The sequence below is a fragment of the Eptatretus burgeri genome, chromosome 2 (genome assembly GCF_056783735.1).
Source record: "Eptatretus burgeri isolate ZD-2024b chromosome 2, Ebu_testis_v1, whole genome shotgun sequence".
Lineage (NCBI taxonomy): Eukaryota > Metazoa > Chordata > Myxini > Myxiniformes > Myxinidae > Eptatretus > Eptatretus burgeri.
The window spans coordinates 87,292,140-87,316,320 of NC_140962.1; the positions used below are offsets into that span (position 1 = coordinate 87,292,140).

At 45.5% G+C, this 24,181-nt stretch overlaps 1 protein-coding gene across 9 annotated transcripts in view; it reads right to left on the minus strand.

The window, feature by feature from the left end:
* The window catches only part of MAX (MYC associated transcriptional regulator X), a 97,935-nt gene that overhangs the window by 50,883 nt on the left and 22,871 nt on the right, over window positions 1-24,181 (minus strand). The window contains exon 1 of one of the 9 annotated variants that reach the window (XM_085870196.1): window positions 6,805-6,933. The exons of the other annotated variants lie outside the window; for them this stretch is intronic. Within the exon in view, the coding sequence (XP_085726322.1) occupies window positions 6,805-6,918 (114 nt within the window). The 5' untranslated portion in view covers window positions 6,919-6,933. Of the gene's footprint in view, window positions 1-6,804; window positions 6,934-24,181 lie in introns of those variants that run through there. 9 annotated transcript variants of the gene reach the window in all.

A 24,181-nucleotide genomic window follows, 5' to 3' on the forward strand; every position in this document is an offset into this window, starting at 1 on the left:
TTGTGGGGAGGAATTGGGATGGGGTAGGACAGGATGCATGGGGCAGACAAGATGGATACAAAAGGAAACTCTCAGGATGAAAACTGGAAATTTGGAAGGAGGGATTTGGGTGAGGGGTTAACGAGGGTAGAAAAGATCATGGTTTTGGATTGGGGATGATCTGAGATGGTGAACAACTATCTTGAAGACCTGGAGGGAAGAATGAGATTGAAGAGTATGTGGAAGTTGGTTCCACAGGTGGGAAAAAGAGGAACAAATGATTGGAGGTGAACAATGCTCCTGGATTTATGTAGTTTCATCAGAAGGGGGTTGATTGTGGACTGTGTGAGCCCTGCAGAATCCTAGGGGAGTGGAGGGGGAAACACGGGAAATAGCAGAGGGTGCAAGACCAGAAAGGAGGCGGTAGACAATAGAGAGACCACCGACCTGTCTGCGATGGCGAAGTGATTGGCCAATAGACTCAGCTTCATCATGAGAGATTCCAACAGTCTTAAAGACTTTGGTTTCTCAGAGCTTAGAGGGGAGATCAGGACTCCATCAAGCTGCGGATGAAAGTCATGTAGGTGGATAGGAGTTCAGGTGTGCCAAGGAAGGACTTTGTATGATGGAGGATGCCCAGACGGCAACTGGCTTAAGATGCCAACATTTTAAATGTGATTTGCCCAAGAAAGATCATGACTGATAATGAGAACCAGTCGTTTGAATGACTGAACTTCCTCTTTCAAGGTCTAAAGAAAGGGAAGAGGCTGCAGCCTGCTTGTCTGAAGGATGAGAGATCTATGTCACATCAGAGAGTGGTCATCAGCAAATCGATAAAGATGATTTTCCAGAGAATCAGACATCATTGATGAAGATCAGGAATAAGAGTGGGCCCAAGACCTTGTCTTGGGGCACTCCAGCCTTGGCAGGGAGAGGAGATGAAAGGATTCTGTTGAGAGCCACACATTGACTACAAGAGTAGAGGAAGTCAGTAAGCCATGTGCGAAGTTGGCCTTGGATACCATAGGCAGAGAGTGTGGAGAACAAGGTGGGATGCCAGACTGTATCAAAAGCACGAGATATGTCGAGAGAGATGGCCCTGATCTCATGTCTGACATTGATGGCCTCCATCTATTGTTGAGTGAGTAGAAGCAGCATGTCCAAGGTGGAGTGACCTTGTGCAAATCTGTGTTGTTGATCTGAGATGAGACTGTTGGAGAAAAGGAAAGATGTCATATCAACTGCTATGATGGATTCAATGACCTTGCTGACGATTAGAATTAAGTTGATCAAGCTGCAGTTAAGGGGATCAGTTTTTGCTCCTTTTTATATTGTGCAGTGATGTCAGTGGATTTCCAAGCACATGGGAGATGACCTTGCAAAAATGGCAGGGTGAAAAGGGCAGAGAGAGGATGTGCAAGAGCTGCAGAGCAGGTTTTTGGGACACGTGAGTTGATGACGTCCGGTCCGAAGGTTGTTCAATTCCAGTGGTGCCTATTGTGCAGGCAATCTTTCCGCCGACCTGCCAATCCATCCCTTGACCAAGATGAGGGCTTATCTGATCACAGTGGACTATCTGTGGAAGAATATGCAGATCAATCCGAACTTTGAAAACCTCATCCGTTAACTGTCAGAGCACCACTATGGGGCCCTTCCAGGGGGATGCAAGCTTGGGGCACACACTTTTCTTCATCCGGGGCAATAAAGCCAAATCAGCTATCCAGAGAGAAACCTCAAGCCATGTACTTGAGTGTCTTACCTCAATTTCATCTGTGAGGAAGCAAAGTCGATTTTGCTTCCTCACAATCTCATCAGCCTTGTTCAAACTTTATTTCAATTTAGCAACAGAACCTTTCACAGGTTGGTCCTCTGGTGGCAATCTCAACCAGAAATCCATGGGGACCCTATCTCTCAACCCAATACACCATCAGAGTAAATGGCAGTTGTTCATCCAAATCTGACTGGCCTTCGGTGGAAAACAAGGCCAGCTCGTTCAGCAAGGCCTTGTTGAACCTTACCCACCATTCCACCGGACTCAAACCGAAGGTGAGTCATCCTGATGTTATGAATCTCTTGGAGCTTGGGCAATGGCAACAACAATTTGACTCAAATTTATTTCACTGGTTCGTGTGAGCTCACGGGGAACACGAAAACTGGTGAAGAACCCCTCTACCAACACTTGCGCTACCAGCCCAGCCTCCTGGCTTTACTACCATGTTGTACTGGTTATCTCAATGGGTGCAAGGTAAGGGCCCTACCAAGTCTACCGCCACCCGTTCAAGACGTGCCCCCACATTAAACAATTGAAGCGAGGATTTTCCTTTCTGTGGCCATGCAGAGGTAACATGACCTACACCATTTTTGTATGTTTCGGTCCAAATTCACCCAGTACAACTTCTATCTCAATTTAGCAAGAACTTTTGGCATGCCCAAATGCCATACAGTCTTTGGATCATGCACATGCCCCTTAACCTGACTTTTTAACTGCTCTGGTAAAATACCAATAAAGACTGCATCTGAAGAAGGTACCAACCATTAGTGTATAAAATTTCCTTTTGCAGAGCAGGAACCAGCCATAGTGCCCTTAATGTCTTTACCTGTGTCTTGAGTGATGCAATGTCTTCCCATGAGGGTCTCTCTTCCTAAAGCCAATGAAAAAGGGGACCCAAAAGGAGCCTCCCTGTGACTCTTACCCCAGTCCACTTCACCAAATTCACCAGGAGTGGGTTGTGGTAATGTTTGTCTATGTTCACTCTTGCTACATATAGGCATGCACCAATTTGCTCTTCATGACAATCAAATCTTTGGCTTCATGACTTTCACAAAATTTGCATTTCTTTTGCAGGCAAGGGCACCATGAGAGTGCATCTGCATTGGCATGAGCCTTACAGGTCAATAATAATCGCTTTGAAATTGCACTGATGCAGCCTCTCAAGCCACCTTTCAATCTGTCCCTCTGGATCTTTGAACTGAAGGAGCCATTGCAAGATGCCTGATCACAAATTCCCTCCCATAAAGGCAAAGGTGAAAGTGACCAACTGCAGACAGCAATTCCCATAATTATTGCAATAATTTAATTCAGGCTTCGAGATAGCCCCACTGGCCATATGGATGTCACAAGTTATTACTCTCTCGACGCCTTGTTGTTCCTGTGACAGTACAGCACCAAATAATTCCTGGTTTGCATCAGTCCAGGATGAATTGTCCTTTGCTTACCGGGTACGTCAAGATTGGTGCTCCAACTCGACATTGTCTGAGGTGATTAAATGCATTGGCGCTATAATTAACGAGCCTCACTCAAACAAAGAAAACATGTTTTTGCCTCTTTTGAGTCAATGGATGCAACAGACTGGCTCTTTCCACAAAGTTCAACACAAATCTCCTGTTGTAAGACCATAGGCCTAAAATCCCTCATCTCCCACACATTACTGGGCGTGGGGAACCCCATTGCTCACCTTCGTCAGATCCATGGTCACCCAATCCTCAATGATCGTGTGATTGAAGTAACCCCGCATCTAAAAATTTTGCATTTGCTCTGATTCAATTTCAATTCTGTCCCATTTAACTGTCAAATACCCGAGGATATTATATACACCTTGCTCAAATGTGGGAGCGTGGATTAGGACATAATCTAAATAGACCAGACATGTCTGCCAAGGGAAGCCAATCAAGACACACTCCATTAAACGCTCAATAGCTGCAGTAGCAATGGATAACCCAAACAGCAAAACACAAATTACCAAAAGCCCTTTCCAGTAACATAAAAATTAAAAAAAGGACGTTTTCTCCTTTACATCCTCATCCATTTCCACCTGATTATGCCCACTCTTCAAATACAAAGTAAATATAATAGAAAATAGAATGTGATGTGAATACGTCAATGGATATGCTTCCACCAAGTTAGATGTCAACCAATGTTACATTCGATCTCAATACGAGCGATCGCTGTATGTAAACATTTGAGCGTTTGTGCGCATGCGCGAACTATCGGGTGGCAGTCCAACTTCCGGTCTACTTTCGCTTTGCATGGAGATAAAGTGTGGCGGTATATTTGAATATTGTTTCCTTCAAATTTGATCTATTTAGAACCTGATCATTCCATATGGGCACTCCTTCGATATATTTTCTATCCCTGTCTACCACCGATTGGGCGAGATATGAAGAAAAGTTGAAAGTTTGCATGGGTGAAGTGGAGATTATTCTGCCTGATCCTTATTCCATTCCGACCAATAGGTGGATATGTAATCCAAGGCAGCTGCCCTCGCTCCAGTACATATAATTACCTCATTCGAACACCAGGACTATTCACGGGAGAAGCGCTACAGGCCTATAAATCACTGGATGCCTATAATTATTTCATTTCGGGCCATGTTCATGAGGTGCTCCAGCATGAAATACCCGCAGTTAGTTCTGTTGTTTTCATTAAGGGATTGGTTGTACCCAGACAGTGCGTGACCGACAAACCATATGAACTAGGGCTTTGCCTAGATAAAACACAGGGCTATGTCATAGCGGCCCATTGCAATTGTATGGCAGGTTTGGGCGAGTTCTGTAGCCACGTGGCTGCAATCCTTTTCGCAATCGAAGCAGTCACGTGTAATGGGGTTAATTCAGATGAAGCCTGTACGAGTGTGACGTGCATATGGAGCAAGTACTATAAAAAGGACGTTGTTCCATCCAGGGCTGAAGATCTGGGTCTCAGTCATCCCCATCACGGTTTTAAATCACGTAAAAAGCGTCGAGAAAGGGTCCCCGAATTAACAGCAGAGGAAGTCGAGCAGCAACTCGACTTTCTGAAGGATGTGTCCAGAGGCCGCATCATGTTGTAAATCGGACAGTGATATGGACACTGCTCCCAGTGATGCAGCTGGTGATCATGGTGCAGACGCCATGTATCTGGCAACAGTCACTCACGTTAAAGTATAGCAGGTAAATGAAGCAACAGAATGCAACATATTAGAAAATAGAAAGTACAATGTATTCTAAAAACAAGTATGCAACACGGAATGTACATTCAAAAATACTTTTTAAACTTTCTTTTTTACATTACAGCGATGGACACATGTACGGTGGAGACGGTGGTTAAGCGGACATTGGCCACAACGGAGCAAGTCATCAGGCTGTCAAATGCGACAAAGCTGCAGGCCAACTCTGCCCTGTGTCATGCACATCGCCGTGGCCGCATAACTGCCAGCATCGCTCATACCGTACTCAAATGTAGAGATCCGAAAACTGCCATGAACCAAATCATGAAGCACGATACAACAGATATTTCTTGTGTGCCGGCTGTGAAATGGGATATTGACAACGAAGCAACCGCGATACACGAGTACAGTGCTTATATGTGCCAAATCCATGACAACTTTAAGGTAGAGGAGGCAGGCTTGGTGATCGATGGTAGTTTTCCGTTCATAGCTGGGTCACCGGACGGGATTAGTAGATGTACATGCCATGGAACCTCAGTAATTGAAATCAAATGTCCGTTCAAGTACAGGAGCGTCTCGCCAGTCGACCCGAGCGCCATAGGCGATCAACAGTACTGTTTAGATAGCTTCGGTAACTTGAAAAACACCCACGTACAAACGCAGATGATGGTTTGTAAGTGTGCAATGTGCGACTTCATTGTATGGACACCACAAGCCATGGTAATATGCACCGTACTTGGAGACGCAACATTCTGTGACATGCATACCGGAAGTCGGAATTCCACCCGACTAACAACTTCCGGATTGTGTGACGCCACGGCGATTGCTCGTATTAAGGGTCACAAGAGAAAACGTGTGAGAGAAAAGATAGAGAAAACATCAGATGCTAACTCGAGTAATGAACTGAAAAATGATTTTCAATGGGCACAAACTTTGACCTGTTGAACCCAAACTTGAAACAGTTCATCGTTGCATCAATGTACATAGTTACACCAAGTTTGGTCAAAATGTCTTCAGCAGTTCACAAGTTAATGCGACAACGAAAATCTGCTATGCATGCACGGATGGACGCAAAGCTGGACAGACATCTCAAAAACAATGCCTCATTACACAGTCTTTTTTTGGAACATACAAATGCAGATTAGCTGTTGTGATGCCAAACAGTCCAAAGGCTTCTTAAAGTGCATCTCAACCTGAGGTGTGCAAGACCATTAGCTTGGCTGGCTATGGGAGAAGAATGTCCTTTTGTAATATAACAGAATGGAACATGGAAAGAATGGTTGGCAGAGGGATCGATTTGTGCCTGCATTTGCATTTAGCATTGGCGGCATCTTGCAGTTACAGTGACAAAAACCCATGTGGTGAGGAAGGCAAGGTGGACACATGAGATGATGATGACGACGACGAATGTAAAAGGTGGACTAAAACGCTCATTTTTTAATACAAGGCGCCGAGTTACTGAATCTTGGTCGCTGTTATAAGTTATGAAAAATTTGTGTGTTGCTGGCTAACACAGTTCTAGATGAAACATCATACAACATCAGTTGGGAGATCGAATACAATACGGTTTCGTCTGTGTAGTCACATTTTGGTAGGAGTGCAAACCACAGCAACATCTCACAAGACTTGCAAAACAACCTTCGGGAATATCCGTTCAATATTTTTTCGCTTTTCAAAAAGCATTCGACTGCAGAGGCGTTTAAAACACATACATTTTGAGCCTGAAATCACATTGAGGGAATCAATCTGTGGCAGAGTACGAGTCCTTAAGTGTCACATTGACTTGGCAACAAACCACACAGAACCAAAAAGTTCCATCCTTCTTTTTCACCAGCACAATGGATGACATCCAAGGACTAGTTGATGTTGCAAGTGCATCTGTGTTCGGCATAATTTGCACCTGTTCCTCGGCCTCCTCCCTCTTGGCAAGAAGCAGACTCTCTGCTGGCTGTCGAACAGGCTGGACGTCGTCATAATTCATTTGATTCCTGACAAGGCTCGTATTGCCCAACATCGTCGGGTGAAAGGGAGAAAACATCCAAATTAGTGTCGATCAAATCATGTAATGGCTCCACGTGATTCTCCATCAAACTACTACGTATCACCATTTCCAATCCATACCAGGACTTCAGCCAGCACTAGCAGGTACAGCAAAGGCTGTGGGCATTAACAGGCGCTTCAGTCACACAGGTCATTCACTTTCCAAATAAAGGCAGTCTTTCTGGCCCAATCCACAGAATCCCCCACTCTAAATCTCGCTGTCAGTAATTCTCAACTAGAAAAAGAGGCCAAACAAACCGATTGCAAACCTTGGCAACCCAGACCTCCACATCCATCTCTGCTCATGGTCCAATTTTGCAACAGTTGCCCACGTAGCAAGTTGGAGGTTGTCCTACCAGGCTCTGTATGCTCGGCTCCTACCAGTTTCCCAAATTCCCCTTCCAACAACCACATGCCGTATGCACAGCAACCTCTTCAGAGTTTTCAACCACAACTGTAACATATAGTCAAACTCCTGGCAGGCGATACATAATTTTGCGGGTGCAAGTCAGTGAACACACACGGAAACAGCAGGTCCCATGTTCTCGATGGGATGAATTATCGCCAATTAGGCATTTATGGACGGGAAGTCATGAAGTACTTTCTGAAAATGGCACGTGCAAGTGGATGGTAGACATGATATTAAGCGACAAGGTGGTTGCTTTACCGAGAACACCAAGATGTGTTGAGGCATCCAATAGACAAGGGGTCGGGAACGTGTGGCTCGCGAGCCAGGTATGGCTCTTTTGATGATTGCATCTGGCTCGCAGATAAAATTGGAGTTTGAAACTTGGAAAGCCCAATATTTCTCGCAGAAGCTTTACCTATAGTTTGAATGGTGTCGTGCTTCATTCACGTGCAGGGCTGAACTTGGCAGAAGGAGAGAAGAAAAAACACCTCCGAATTGTCTGAAGCGGTTTTGTTTCGTCCAGTCATGCGGCCGACGCGAGTAGCGATTTCGGTTCCTCCAATGACGTGCCGCCGCCGAGACGCGTCACGGAATTCATCTCGACCAATCACGCGCCACCGCTGAGGCGACTCGTGATTTCGGTTCCTCCAATGCCGTGCCGCCGCCGAGACGCGTCACGGAATTCATCTCGACCAATCACGCGCCACCGCTGAGGCGACAGCATCCCAGAGTCGGCCGGCCGCGCCGCACCTCTCGAGTATGTCAGCCCGTGCGCAGGCCAGCCAGACTCACTTGGGTCAACATCTCCCTCTCTCTCATTTGCTCAACGCTAACCCTTCGACGAAGAAGATGGCGAAAAGAAAAAAAGATGAGGAGTATCGTACATTTCAGGACGAATGGGCCAAAGAATTCGCCTTTGTGGAGAGAGCAGGTTCTGTGGTGTGTCTAATTTGCAATGACAAAATTGCATCGATGAAACGGTCGAATATAAAGCAGCACTTCGACACGCGCCATGCTACCCTTGCATCAAAATACCCTGTGGGAGACAGCAGAAAGAAAGCGTGCCAAGAGCTACTGAGCAGGGTGCAAGCCAGCCAGCAGCAACTCCGCGTATGGACCCGGCAAGGTGACCATAATTCCGCCAGCTTTGCTGGATCTTTAGCAATAGTGAGGAACGGAAAACCATTCACAGATGGCGAGTATGCAAAAACGTTCATGCTGGATGTCGCCAATGAACTTTTTGATGATCTTCCGAACAAAGACAAGATAATCAAACGGATACAAGACATGCCTCTGTCGGCAAGAACTGTTCATGATCGTACCATCATGATGGCAAACCAAGTGGAGGAAACGCAAGTGAAGGACATAAATACAGCGCCGTTCTTTTCCCTGGCTTTGGATGAGTCAACAGACGTAAGCCATTTGTCGCAGTTCAGTGTGATTGCAAGATATGCTGCTGGTGATGCACTGCGCGAAGAAAGTCTTGCTGTTCTGCCAATAAAAGGGTCCACAAGAGGTGAGTATTTATTCAAGTCTTTCATGGAGTTCGCTCAAGAAAAAAATCTACGAATGGATAAACTTATCTCGGTGTGTACTGATGGTGCTCCGTGTATGGTGGGGAAAAACAAAGGATTTGTGGCGCTTCTCTGTGAACATGAAAATAGACCCATCCTAAGTTTCCATTGCATTCTACACCAGGAGGCACTTTGTGCTCAGATGTGTGATGGGCAGCTTGGCGAAGTGATGTCGCTGGTCATTCGTGTGATCAACTTTATTGTTGCCCGAGCCTTAAATGCTCGCCAGTTTAAAACACTGCTGGATGAAGTTGGAAATAACTATCACGGTCTGCTTTTGCACAGCAATGTGCGTTGGTTGTTAAGAGGGAAGGTGCTTAGCCGTTTTGCGGCTTGCCTGAACGAAATCCGGACTTTCCTTGAAATGAAAGGGATTGAGCATCCTGAGCAAGCCGAAACTGAGTGGCTCCTCAAGTTTTACTATCTCGTGGATCTGACTGAACATCTGAACGAGCTCAACGTGAAAATGCAAGGCATTGGAAATACAGTGTTATCCCTTCAACAAGCCGTGTTTGCTTTTGAAAACAAGCTGGAGCTCTTTATCATGGATCTTGAAACAGGTCGTTTACTCCATTTTGAAAAACTGAGACAATTTAAAGATGCATGCACAGCAAGTGAGCCCACTCAAAACTTTGATCTCCACCAGTTAGCTGGCTTCACATCCAGTCTCCGACAGTCATTCAAAGCACGCTTTGGAGAATTTCGTGAGCACACTCGTCTTTTTAAGTTCATCACCCATCCAAACGAGTGTTCACTGAACACAGCCGACCTGAGTTACACTCCTGGTGTCTCCGTCAGAGATTTTGAAGCAGAAGTGGCTGACCTGAAGGCCTCAGACATGTGGGTGAATAAGTTCAAGTCACTGAATGAAGATTTGGAAAGAATCGCACGACAGAAAGCAGAGTTGGCGAGCAAGCACATGTGGACAGAAATGAAAAAACTTCAACCCGAAGACGAGCTGATTATCAAAACTTGGAACGCGTCCTGTCACATACCTCACACTGCAGCGTGTGAGTATTGCTGTATTGACCTTGTTTGGATCTACGTATGCATGTGAGCAGTCATTCTCACATCTTAAAAACATCAAGTCCAACCTACGATCACGTCTAACGGATGAAAGCCTCAACGCTTGCATGAAGCTTAACCTCACCAAGTATCAACCAGACTACAAAGCCATCAGCAAATCCATGCAGCACCAGAAGTCCCATTAATGGTGAGTATTATAACAACATTATTTAAAAGAATAAATTCAGAGGCTTATTATACTCACATTTAGTTGAATTCAGTCTTAAAATATATTATATGGCTCTCACTGAAATAGATTTCCAAATATTTTGCTTTAATGGCTCTCTGAGTCAAAAACGTTCCCGACCCCTGCAATAGACGGTGATGTGTGACATCTTTGAGAGAGATTGAAATGACGTAAAAATAATCCGCACCGAGGATAGAGTATCTGGTGTTGGCAATAGTAAATACCCAAGGAAATGGGCAACGTAAACCCAAGTCAAACTGAAGAAGACATTCTCCAAAGGTAGCAATAGCACTGCTGTTAGCGGCATGTAATGAATATTCCTGTCGATTTTTCTGTTCAGCAGCAGACGGCAGCACAATGCTCACGTCTGCCCCTGTATCCACAAGAAAACGAAGTCCACTGGTATGAGCCACGAGGAAGAGAAGAGGACTGACGTATGACTCAGGTGCACTCGTTGTCAAGAGTTGGGAAATCGCTGTTTCCCTTCAGGCGGTACGAACATGGATCTTTGCAATGACTAGCATTAGCACCGAAAATCACATGGTACCAACACCAAATGGCAGGTGAAGGTGAATGGTAGAGCAAGGCACAGTGTTTCTTTCTGTCCCGAGAAGGGATACACGAAGATGGGCATGACTGGTGTCATAGTGTGGAGCTCCAGGACGAGCTTAAGGTATGCCATTTCAGATTTTACAGGGTGGGGCAAAGAAATGGGTGATTTTTAAAACTAAGTAATTAAATAATTATTTTGTATTTGCCAAATTACAAATACTAGTACGTGCCCGTAAAATAAATAAATAAATAAATAATAATAATAATAATAATAATAATAATAATAATAATAAATAAACCACACAGGCCGTTTCTTCGCTCTCGCGTGCCCGTGCGTGCGTGACCCGGAAGTTCGATATTATTCGCAGTTACCATTATTCGCAATTTAGTTTTAACACCCAATTATTCAATTAGCGCCAACGTATTTTACCTTTTCGCAATGTCGTGGCAAGGAAAAACAAAAAGAGAAGAGAAGAGAGAGAGAAAAAAATTACTTCCTGGTTCAGAGCATACCAGCACTCTGATGTTCCCGAAATTTATACACCGTCTAATATGAAAACGATCATAAGTTGGGCCATTGTGTTTATCTATAAATGCGCATAAGAAATCGAGAAATTATTAGAATACACGAAGTCATCACTCTCCAGAAGCCCGTACGTTGTAACCCGTAATGGGGAACGTGGCTGAGGTTCCCTTCCCCATCGGCCACGCCCACGCAACAACGTGTCTTCCCATTGGTTTGGTAAATAAATGGCCATAACTTGGGAAGCAGTTGTCCGATTAATATCAAACCTTGAAAAGGCACATCCTCAGGCCCCCAGCAATATACCTGGCAAGTTTCAATTAGATCGGACCAGTGGTTGTCGAGAAACAGCGGTCACACACACACACACACAGACACACACACACAGACACACACACACACAGACACACACACACAGACACACACACACACACAGACACACACACACACAGACACACACACACAGACACACACACACAGACACACACACACACACACACACTGCTGGAATTATAGATAGATGTCATTTACTTCTTGAAGATCACATCCTCGAGATGTCCTCCGTCTCTGCACAGGTGTCCTTTAGTCTTCCACACAAGCATACACTTTGCTATTTAAGTGTCTCCATTTAAAAAAAAAGTCACATGCTGACAGGTCTGGGGACCTGGGAGGCCAAGTAATGTCACTTTTCCTGCAGATGATGTGGTTATGAAAAAGTAGTCGTACGGCGGCCATCGACACTCTGGCAGTATGAGACGTCATGCCATCTTGTTGAAACCAACTAGTCTCATTAACTTGAGGACACCTAGTAGCTAGTTGATCAGTCAAAAAAAGTTGCGACCATGTTGGCAGAGTGGAGATCGGTTTTTTTAATCTCCGCTTTCTCTGCCCCCACCCTGTATTTGTGTGACATGGTGTGGTGGAGTTGTCACATCAGCCACGGTCAGTCCATGAGATGATCAACCACATCCGCAGTGGTGGGTTGTGCCAGCTCTGCATTGGCTGCATGTATCATGTGGACGTTTGGTGGTAAATGTTGCAAGAACAACTCATGAAGGAGTGACTGGTTGAAGGTGGCATGGTGGTCACTGAGGAGCTGATGCATGTGGCGCAGTATTTGTGTCGGTCTTCAATCTCCTAAATCCTCAGCTGTAAGCTGTTGAAAGCGGCATTGCAAAGAGGGAGATGTACGCTTGATGAGCGCGGTCTTCAACATTGTGTACGGGGCATTCTTGGAGGTTGTTTTATAACATCTCCGTCGCATACTCTGTTGAGGAGCCAACAATGTATTTGAACCACGTTAACTCGGTGATCATGTTTCGGGTGTCAAATTGGGTTTTGACTTACATAAAGCACAGTTGAGGATTGTTATGCCAGAATTATGGCACCTTTATCGAAACCGCTACCACAATTGAAGCTGGTTGAGCGTCCATGAAGGGCACGAGTGGCTGGCTGTTCATTCCCGGTGACTGGTTGCACACTTGCAACTCCTTGTCCATCCATTTGAATCACGTCGGGGTCACCAATTTAGCGTGAAAGAACAGACGTCCGAGACGCTCGGATTCAGAGTCCAATTATAATTAAACCAGGTTAGGTCAAGTACATAAGCATGCACCAGAGTAGCTCATTACTGTGTCCACTTTCTGCCCATACTCCAGGGGCCTCAGTCTGGCCATCCCCATCTCCTTGAGATGCCGATGAACCTGCTGCAACCACAAGGTATGTGGTCGGCCCATTGGTCTCCTACCCACATGAAGCTTCCTTGCTGAAAGAATCTGGTGAGAAGGATCAGCATCAGGAAAACGAGCCACATTTCCATGCAGCCACAGCAGATGCTCAGGGACAATCCAGAAAACAAGTCTCAGTCTCTCTGAGCAAATGCTTGTTTGACACAAAGTCTGACCAGCGATAGCCAATGAGACTGTACCAAAAGATTTCAGTTTGTCTCAAATCCTTGGTCCAAGTCTCACATCCACAGAGCAACATTGGAAGCACCAAGGACTTAAAGACTTGGACTTTCGCCATACTGCATAGGTACCGATAGTGCCACACCCCATGATTGAGTGAACCCATGACTCCCCAGGCCTGACCCAAACGTCTATTGACTTCTGGCTCAACATGCAGAAAACATGAAAATCACTGCCAAGGTAAGTGAATCTCTGTGACCTCAATATCATTGCCACAAACAGGAAAAGACAAGACGGCAGCATCCAAGATGTCCTTGAAAGCCTGGATCTTAGTTTTGACTGAGGAAACCCATAATCCCAGCAACTCTGACTCCTCATTCAACACATGGAGGGCCCCCATAAAGATATCCACAGTCTCCACAAAGATGACTGCATCATCTGTGAAATCAAGGTCAGAGATCTTGACATTCCCAAAGGAGGCAGCGCAGCTTGATCTCTCCGACATTCTCCCCAGAAACCAGACCATACAAGCACTGAAAAGTATGGGGACCAGGACACACCACTGACAAACTCGAGTAACATCAAAAAATAAATCAGTTAAAAATGGAACTACCACACCAAACAGCACTCTCAGTAACAGAGTATTGTTCGGAAATGAGATTGATCAGCTTTGGTGGCACCCCACGAAGCCCGAGAACCTTCCAGACGGCATCCCGACTGACTGAATTGAATGCTTTGTGGAGATGAACAGTTCCATGTCAAGTGTACACATTTTTCAGCGAAATTTTGACACATCGTCTCAGATTTCACTCATTTTTTGTGCAAGTGTCTGTATCTACGGTAAAACATTATGCGTCAATTTTCAAACCTGGGGGCCCATTTTAGCCCCCCCAAAATTTAGGCACCCCCGGTTGACCCACAATCTTCCAGTGGCCATATCATAGGTTGTAGTGGTCCGATTTGGATGATCTTGGTATCAAAATGTTCATAAAAGCGAGATCTTTTGAATTGCGTAAAGTAAAATCACTCCGAAACAGTAATTCAAAAAGTTATAGTTTGGGGCGCCCTTTGACCTTGGGCCCCCGCCCCCCAGCCAAACCAATGATCCCGATTTTTTTCGTGTGAGAACACCCCTTCATATACTCCAACACCTCAGCATAAATTAAAATGGGATCTCAATGGGTTCAAGTGTGATGATGGTTTTATTGTTCGGGTCCACATATCACCAATTCTTGATTCGACATTGGGCGACGTTTGCAGTCATCGTTCCAATGACGTCACCTGCTGGCAGGCGATTTTATGTCTGAAATTGACAATCATCAACTCTGGACTATTATTATATATTGTTACGGTTGTGGAAATTCACAGAACACCATTCAGGTTCCCCGAAGATCAGTCATGTTGATAAGTGTGTGTTCCAGGTTGGATTTCCCCACCAATGTCTAACGGGATTTATTCGTGTGCCGGGCTGTGCATCTTTGAGTTAGCCGTTATTCTTTTTCTATCTTTATTTTAAAACAAACAACATTTCAACAAACAACATCTCCTCACCATCATCTCCACGGCGCCGCCATCTTTTCACCAGCAACAACATCCCCAACAACCAACATCTCCACAGGCGAACACGATGGCATCCTCGCAGCGGCAGGGCGTTTTCAAACACGGCCGCATTATGAGAGTGATCTCAAACACGTCTGCGCAGGAGTTGCAAAACGGATCAAAACGACGAAAGGGGCAGAGCCAGCCGGGGGTGAAGGGTCGAAGGTGAAAGAGCAAGTGCCCCCCCCCCGAACCCGATAAAAGGCCGGGCTGAAATGCCGAGAAGAAGAGTTGGGCTGGGCCGTTACAGTCCAGAGAGCCGAGCCTGCAGTGGAGTGTGGAGTCCGGTGGAGTCGTTGTGGAGAGCGCCAGAGTTGGTCGGAGTTGGTCGAGTTGCAGCCGGAGAGAAGTCGCCAGCCAGCTACATAACGGTCCGAGCGACGCTGAGGAGTGAACGGACTCTTCAAGAGCATCAACTCAAAAAGAGCAAGGCCCGTTCACTCCTCTGAAGCGTCGTTGGCCAGGCCCGGTTGACCAGACCGGACTGCTAGGCCCTGGACCAACTGAACCGCCGTTACAACAGCTGCCGCTTGGACAACCGAGACATACGGAGGGTCGCCGACGAAAAGACCATCGAGTCGCCTCAAGGGTGATGAAGGTAACCTGCATGGCCTCGCGGAGCTCCTTCGGTCATCCCAGCTCCGAGGAACATTAAAGGCTTACGAGCCCAGTTCTCTTCTTTCTTTTCTGGGGTTTTTGCATGGAAGTCTGTGGCGCCTTGTCCTTAAGTAGTGAACTGACTAAGTGCATGTAGAAAATAAATAGATAACAGCTGTAGGTTTTCTTGCTCGTGTCTTGTCCCCTACCCCCATTCATTGTCTTGCTTGCATATGTGCATTGGAAATAAATGTTCCCTATTGTTTGAATATTCACCTGCCCATTGCGTCCCTTCCTCCATTGAACTGCCGTAATTGCATTCGGAATATTAGCTGGTTTTTAACACCGATAAGACAATCGGGTCCATCGGGGCTTGGCGATAATAAGCCGCTCGGCAATCGCAAACGGAACGAGCTGCTTAAGGCGGCTCGTTTCCATGCAGGCTTCGTTGAGGTGTAGGATCCTGGCATTTTTGTCCATGCGAATAATTAGGTACATAGACAATTCGGCGATCGACCCTGTAGCGCGTGGACAGAAAAGTTGGCTGGCTTATGGTGTGGTTAAAAGCACAACCGTAGCTGGATTTCGGCGTCGATCTGAAAGCTGCGACTGGATTGCCACGGTCGGTGGGCGCGCGCGGCCGCAATCGGGATAAAGGTGGCCGACCGCACGCCGGAGTGGCGAGAATCCACAACAATATATATATATATATATATATATATATATATATATATATATACATACATTAGCATATACATATATATATATATATATATATATATATATATATATATATATATACATACATTAGCATATACATATATATACCGTGGTGCCCCCAGAATCCAAACGCCCCATTGTTTGAACAAATTGGAATCCGAACAATTTTTTTGAGAAAATTTTGCCCAAAAACCGAACACATTTTCAAAAACCGAACACAACGTAGCGTTCATGTTTGTTCACGTGAGTCTCCCCCGCCTGTTCGACCCGCATCTTCGCGCTTTGTTCATTCAGTTCGTCGGTGGAAATACTGTACTTGTGAAAGCATCTCTCGTGTCGATCGCTACTTTACCTCGTGTTTTCACCTTGATTTGTGCTGGTTTTTTTTTTTTTTTTTCAATTATCACCCTCGTGCATGCACCATGGCACCCAAGAAGAGCAGTGAAGCAAATCGGAGTAAGAGGAAGTCCGTGAGAACTACAATAGAGTTGAAGAAAGAACTTATTGCTAAGCATGAGAGCGGTACACGTGTGTTTGATCTCACTGCCATGTTCGAGCTGCCGAAATCGACCGTGTGTACGATTCTGAAAAATAAAGAAGCGATAAAAGCACGAAAACCCGTCGTGAAGCGAACTCATTCAATGAACCCTCTGACGAATCGGCTTTAACTAACTCAACGTTTTTTTCGCGAGCATGGTAGTGACGTCATGCTGCGTCACCCAATCGCTTCACCTCTTGATTCTCTCTCATGGAACCGTGCAGTGAAAACGGCACGTTTGCGTCACCACAGAGTGTACTGGGATATAAAACACCATTTGGTGCTTCATGGTTAATTACATACCTCCACCAGGCTGAACAGTTTACGTTTTGGATCCCAATGGCCACTGATAGGCCGGAGCTGCATCCAGACCTGATGGAAGAAGCGATAACGCTCCTGCTTATCCCCCAGGCTTGGAAGAAGATTCATGACCCAGAAAAGGTGATTTACTCATCTTATTTTACCTTAAACATGGGCAATTTCAGTTGAAAGTGTCTTGAAAGTGAGTTTTCTTGGGGTCTAGGAACGGATTAATTCACTTTCCATTATTTCTTATTGGGAAAATAGTTTTGGAATCCGAACTTTATGCAATCCAACAGCCTCCTGGAATGAATTAAATTCGGATTCTGTGGGTACCACTGTGTGTATATATATATATATATATATATATATATATATATATATATATATATATATATATATATATATATATATATATATATATATATATATATATATATAATGCATCATTTGCGGAAAAAAATTCTGCCTATTGCGTCTATTGATTTTCAAGTGTACATTTTTGGTATAACCATCATCAAATTAAGTTATAAATGGGCTAATCTCAGTTTTTGCATATTTTACAGTAAGCATGGCGATTGAGGATCGAAAGGAGTTCCGACAATACTGTTGCGATCCGTTCAGCTGCCATAAAACTAAACGACGAAAAGATCTTCGCAATGTGTCAAATGATATGTTGATTAAATTTTCTTCAAAGGTGAAAAAAACATGACAGACTTTGTACTTCATGCAGAAAAAAAACTCAGTTGTCACCAGTGCGTATTGAAGAATCATCTTCGACTTGTTTGAAATTATCATCAGAAGGTACTATAGAAGGCATTGCAGAATCTATTTCGACAGATGAGGACGAGGAGGTTTTTGAGTGAGAAGCAGAAGTTGACCTCTTAAACCAGTCGTTATCGATGATAGGCGAAAGCCAATTTGACAAACGAAAGGCGGAAAGGAACCCAGGGCACGTTCCTGAAAAGCGAAGTAAAGTGGAAGATTCTGTGCGAAAGAAATTAGAACTAGTTGCTGGACCAAGCACTGTGGAGAAAACACAAAATACAGAGTCAAAATGTGATGAAAACTGCATGCCAGAGGTGATCAAAAGCCTGAAAGAAAAATACGTTGTTTCGAGCCGTTCAGAGCAAATACGTATACCGACAATATTTGCTAGGAATATGAGCATCAGAGATGAGTGAATTCAGTTGCTCCCAAAGAATGGCTGTGCAAGCCAAAAATTTAGAGAAAGAAAATGGTATGCTATCATGTCCAAATCCCAAACAGGGTAAAATATTGCCTGACGAAGTCAAATCCGCCATAACTGAATTTTACCAAAGTGATGAAGTCAGCCGAATAATGCCAGGATAAAAGGACTGTGTGGTGGTCAGGAATGAATATGGAAAAGTCAAAATTCAAAAGCGCCTGGTGCTAAACAATCTCAAGGAACTGTTTCAGAAATTCAAAGAGAAGAACCCTGGCTTGAAAGTTGGATTCGCAAAGTTCGCCATGCTCCGTCCCTCGGAGTGTGTCCTGGCCGGTTCAGGCGGTACACACAGTGTATGTGTATGTACGATACATCAAAATGTGAAACTCATGATGTTTAGTTCCAAAATGCCACAGATAGCCAAACCTCCCAGCTATCATCATGTGATAGCATGCATAGTTTGTAACCCAGAACAACTGGTATTTATTTCAGAACTTGTGAAAGTCGCCCATCAATTGAAGACTTCAAAACCGAGCTACTGAGTGCTTATGAACTTGAGGATATTGATGAAATTCAGTTTAAACGCTGGACATCCAACGACAGATCTGAACTGAGCTCCATGGTCCTGCCTTTGGAAGAATTCATTGATCAATTTTGTGAACGAGCGGTGAAATTAGTGAGACACGACTTCATTGCCAAGGCCCAATCCCAGTTTCTGAAAAATAAGAAAAACGAAATCGGTGAAGGAGAATTTGTCATTATTGGAGACTTCTCAGAGAACTATTCGTTTGTCATATAAGATGCGGCCCAAGGATTCCATTGGAACTGCTCTCACGCGACAATTCACCCCTGGGTTTACTATTTCAAATCAGACGATGGCAAATTAAACCACGATTCGTTCACGATTATATCAGAATGCAATACTCACGACGTTGTCTCAGTCCACCTCTTCCAAAGAATGCTCATTGAACACTTGAAATCTAGCTTTGGAAATGTAAAGAAACTTTACTATTTCTCAGACGGTTGCGCTGGCCAATATAAGAATTGCAAAGCCTTCATAAACCTATGTCGTCACAAATCAGAGTATGGTATTGACGCAGAATGGCAATTTTTGCCACAAGTCATGGCAAGGGCCCTTCAGATGGCGTGGGAGGTACAGTCAAACGAGAAGCAACATGTGAGAGCCTGAGTAGACCTTTCGAGTCAAATTATATCGCCAAAAGATCTTTTCACCTTTGCTGAAAATGGTTTGAATGAAATGAAGTTCGGTTACGGGATCCAAGAGGCGTATGACGAGGAAGAACGAAATCTGGAAGAAAGGTTAAAAACGACCAAAACCATAGCTGGAACTCAAAAACTTCATGCTTTCATCCCTATTTCTGAAACTGTTCTTCAAGTACGCGAATTCAGCCTAAGCAAGGAACACCGTATCGAGTCAGCTATTTCAAAATCTACACCAACTTTGAACGGGAAACTCTCAGGTTATGTCACAGTGCACTATGATGGAAAAAGGTGGCTTGCGTGCATCATGGAAGCCTTTCAGGACACTCATGAAGTGAAAGTGAATTTTCTTCATCCAAACGGGCTCGCAAATAGTTTTTTTTTTTCTTGACATTGAAGATCACTGCATTTTAGACATTTCTGATACATTTCTTTCCATAGAACCAAAAACTGCTACAGGTAGAACCTACACAATCAGTAAAAAAGAAACAGCTGTCAAATAAAACATTGGTTGGCAAAAAATCTTTACTACAATATGCTAGGAAAAAAATCTTACTCGTACTAGTATCGCTTCCAGTTCCTGCATGTGCATGTGGAAAATGTATGTACAATATACTGATATAGTGTATTGGAAATCTTGTGTTAAAATATTGTGCTATGTATTGTGGCGTATTGTGTGTCCATCACCCGAGTCCCCGAACAATAAAACCATCATCACACTTGAACCCATTGAGATCCCATTTTAATTTATGCTGAGGTGTTGGAGTATATGAAGGGGTATTCCCACACGAAAAAAAATCAGGACCATCGGTTTGGCTGGGGAGCGGGGACCCAAGGTCAAATGGCGCCCCAAACTATAACTTTTTGAATTACTGTTTCGGAATGGTTTTACTTTACGCGATTCGAAAGATCTCGGATTTACGAGCATTTTAATTCCAAGATCAGCCAAATCGGACCACTACAACCTGTGATATGGCCTCTGGAAGATTGTGGGGCAACGGGGGCACCCAAATTTGGGGGGGGGGCTAAAATGGGCCCACTGGTGTAAAAGTTGGTATTTTGAGTTTTTTCACCCAAGTGAATAAATGACCAACATATGGGGAGAAAATGAGGTATTAGTGGCGGGAGGGTGTGTACACTTGACATGGAATGCCCCAGAGGCAGTGAGCTCATGTCAAAACTCTTGCTTGCATTGAGCGAGGACCCAAGGAGGAAGCGTACGGTGAATCGTTAACCTCTTTGGCATAAAGATCGACTGCTCTGGGTGCTGGTGTTCAAGCAGATGGTGGCAAACCCTATCAATAGTTATCCGAGCAATGACCTTGCCTGTCACCGAGAGCAGCGTCACCACTCGGTGGTCGCTGCAGTCCTGGCGATCACCCTTTCCTTTCCAGAGAGGGACAACAAGGCCCTTCTGCCAGTCAGTTGGAATGATGCCTGTGCACAAGTCAGAGCACAGAACTGAATGCAACGACACGAGTACAGCAATTTTGGGCATTCTAACCATCAGAGCGACGAGACCAGAAGTAGGTGTATCCACCCACCATTATCTCACCACCGTCCGATCTCCGAAACTCAGAAAGTGCTGCAATACTGGTGTTCAAACACTGGAGTTCAGATGATAGCAGAAACAAGTGATTATCCTCTCTTCGAGTGAGGCCATTCCAAGCATCTACCTGAAGGGACCATCTCAGGTTAACCCAACACACACCACCACATCCCGACCCAGGAAGGTAACCCTGTGCTTTTCCTCCCATCATTAAAGAATGGTGGTCCCGAAGAGTTTAGCCCAATCCTGTTATCCTGCCAGCTGCCCTGCGAAGGGCAGCAGCACAGGAGGTACTCCCAACAGAGTGGGTTTTTAGTTATATTTGCGTTTTTGTGGAATGAAGTGTTTTACGTGGCAATAATGCAAATCCTACTACCAACCTACGAGAAAGAGGCAACACAACTGCAGGAGGACATCTACAGACAAAGTTGGGCACCAGTTATGGATGGCTGCTGGCTCACAAGAAGCTCCTCCACCCTTTGACAGGTTTTGTTTTTAATCATGCTGGGTGTCCATATCCATAAACCCTCCTCACCAGAAAACCTCATAGGAGAGTTTGTTTGGTCATACAGGTTTACATGGTACCTGCAGCAAGTCACAGATCCAATCTGACATGACAATGATTAAACCGCAACCGCAAAACCTCTCAAACCCCTGCCGAGAAACCCTGTACCAGAAACTCCAAAAGATAAACCAAAGTGAATCATATTATATTCACATATTATGAAACCAAAGGTAAAATGATGCTACTCGAGATGCACTGTCTGTCCCTGCCGCGAACAAGAAAATATGAAAAGCAGGTATGGGCGATATAAACAGCTCAAGTGTAGCAGAAGTGGAAAAGGGTGGATTTCTGCAGCAATTTCAAACTTAATTTTTTTCAAAGGTTAAAAAATATATATTATTGCAAACTTATCCGAGTTCTGAGGCGATGTGGAACCTGAAATTTTTTCCAAAATTACCTAGACTGATCAAAACCAAGTTTTGCCTCCCGAGTCCCAGCACTAGTTTTTTCTGCACCAAGGCAATGGCCATCTTCTGCACCAAAGCGGCGAGCCAATCAGCACCTTCAGTGCTGAAAAATCACAGGCCAATCACTGTCCTCTGCAACTGTGTCGAAAAACAACTAACCAATGGTTGTCTTCTAAGTTTCAACTGCCAGCTGCAGGGAGAGGAAAGCCATCTCACTGTTGGCAGGGAAATGCACCACGGCCCCCAACCCTTCTTCTTCTTTGCCAGCCCAGTCAGATTTGCAGAAGAATTGGATGGACACCTTAGCCAAGCCATTTCTAAATGAGACAATGCCAGTCTTCTCAAGGACACCACTGAAGACACCTTACCCTAAACAGAGAGAGAAGAGTTTGTAAAAGCTATTTGAACATATGAGGTCCGTCTAAAAAGTAACGGGACTGAGCCTGCTGTGTGCTCCACTTACACAACTTGAATGAATAGGTTGCTTCACAGTCTTTTGCAATATATATATATATATATATTGTTGTGGTTACCAGATTCGCAAACCACCATTCAGGTCCCTTAGGTGAGGTATCTCGGTAAGTGCATGTGTAGTTAGGCCCAAACCCGTTGTCTAGTGGGAATACATGTCATTTATACGTGCTGCGACTCTTCAGGATAGCCGTTTTTCTTTTACTATCTTTATTTTGGACCAACCGCCATGATTACCATCACAACCACAACATCAACCACCGACCACAACCACCGCTTCACCACAACCGCCACGACCTTCACGTCACACCTCGCAACCGTAGCATCGCCACCGTTCGTGCCCCGCTGTGGGTACCGGTGTTGGACTCGTGCAGGGCGCACGTTGAACAGCGTGTACAAAATCACGGATTTTGTGCTTCAAAAACGGATCAAAAATGACACACGCCCACTTTTTGCCGTCCAATCGGTGAGCGAGGGGCGAATTGGCCCCGCCCCCAGGGCGATCGATATATGCAAATTTGTGGATCAAAAAGCCTTCACGCCCACTTTTTCTCGGGCCAATGGGGAGCGAGGTGAAAGGTCAAAGGGAGGGGGTCAAAGGCGAAGTTACGGGGGGATAAAAGGACGGTGTTCGTCAGTCAGAAAAAGGAAAAGGAGAACGAGAACGAGAAGGAGTCGGAACGGAGGGGACGAGTGTGGAAGTCTGGAGCCCGAAGCCTGCAGTGGCTGGAGAAGCTGAAGAGAGTCGGACGAGGGGGTGCTCGCGTCGGTGCCAGGAGCTGCACGCCCGAGGGAGGCCGGCAGCGCGACCTGGCCGAGGTGGAGACGCACACCAGGGGTAATAAAGATCCTCTATACCCCGAGCATCAGCAACCCCCTCCTGTTCCCCCCCGCGCTGAGATAGTGCGACCAAGGGGGCCCCGTTCCCACCCCCTACCAGACACCGTCCACGAGGCCCGCGGGTTGCGGGGCCATCGCCGCTCCGCGTCTCATCACCAGACGGGTAGGCCCGACCCGGTCTCGGCCTCAGGCCTGCCTCATTCTTGAGGGTATTTCTTTTCCTTGGTTTTGGGTATGTGTTGTCGGCGCCGTCTGTGAAGTAGAATTGTATAAGTGTTGCCGTGTGCTCGGTAGTCGGTATTAGCTCTGCATTGTTTTCGCTTTTATATTTGCTTTTTGTGTAAATGGAATTGTGTTTTCTTTTTTTTTGTGTGCATTTGGTGGAATTGTATTTGTGTGCTTCCCGTGTGCCGCGAATAAATGTGCTTTATTGTTGAACTGTTCTCCCGCTTCGCTTCGTCTTTTCCCCCATTGAACCCTCATCTTGCTTCACGTAAAGGGTTGGTAGTGGGCTGAGTACGCCCGATAATTAATCGAACCGTCGAGGTCGACGATAACACCGCTCGGTTATTCTGATAGTACGGAACGGGTCGCTTAAGTGGCCCGTGTCCGAAGTCGACCTGCGGCGAGGTGCGATCGCCCGGTCTACCCTCCGCGTGGGTACTTAGGTAGGTCGGGCTCTGGCGAGCAACCCTATCCACGCGGGGGCTGATTGGCTCGGCGCGGTGAGACCGAAAGGTCCACCCGTGACTGGTTCCCGGCGTTAGTCCGAGAGGGTCACGACTGGATTGTCCGTCCGGTGGGCGACGTGCCGCGATTCGAGTTACGTGGCCGTCCAGCACGCCGGCGGGCGCGAAATCCGCATAACACTGGTGTCAGAAGTGGGATACAAATTCATCGCCCTCCTCGCGGCACTGGTATCGGAGAACAGGAAAACGGGCTCTCCTGTCTCCGGCTAAATTCTACGGGAATCGGTCCAGGGGTGAGAGAAGCGACCCCGATTCCCTCAAATTACGAGCGAGCA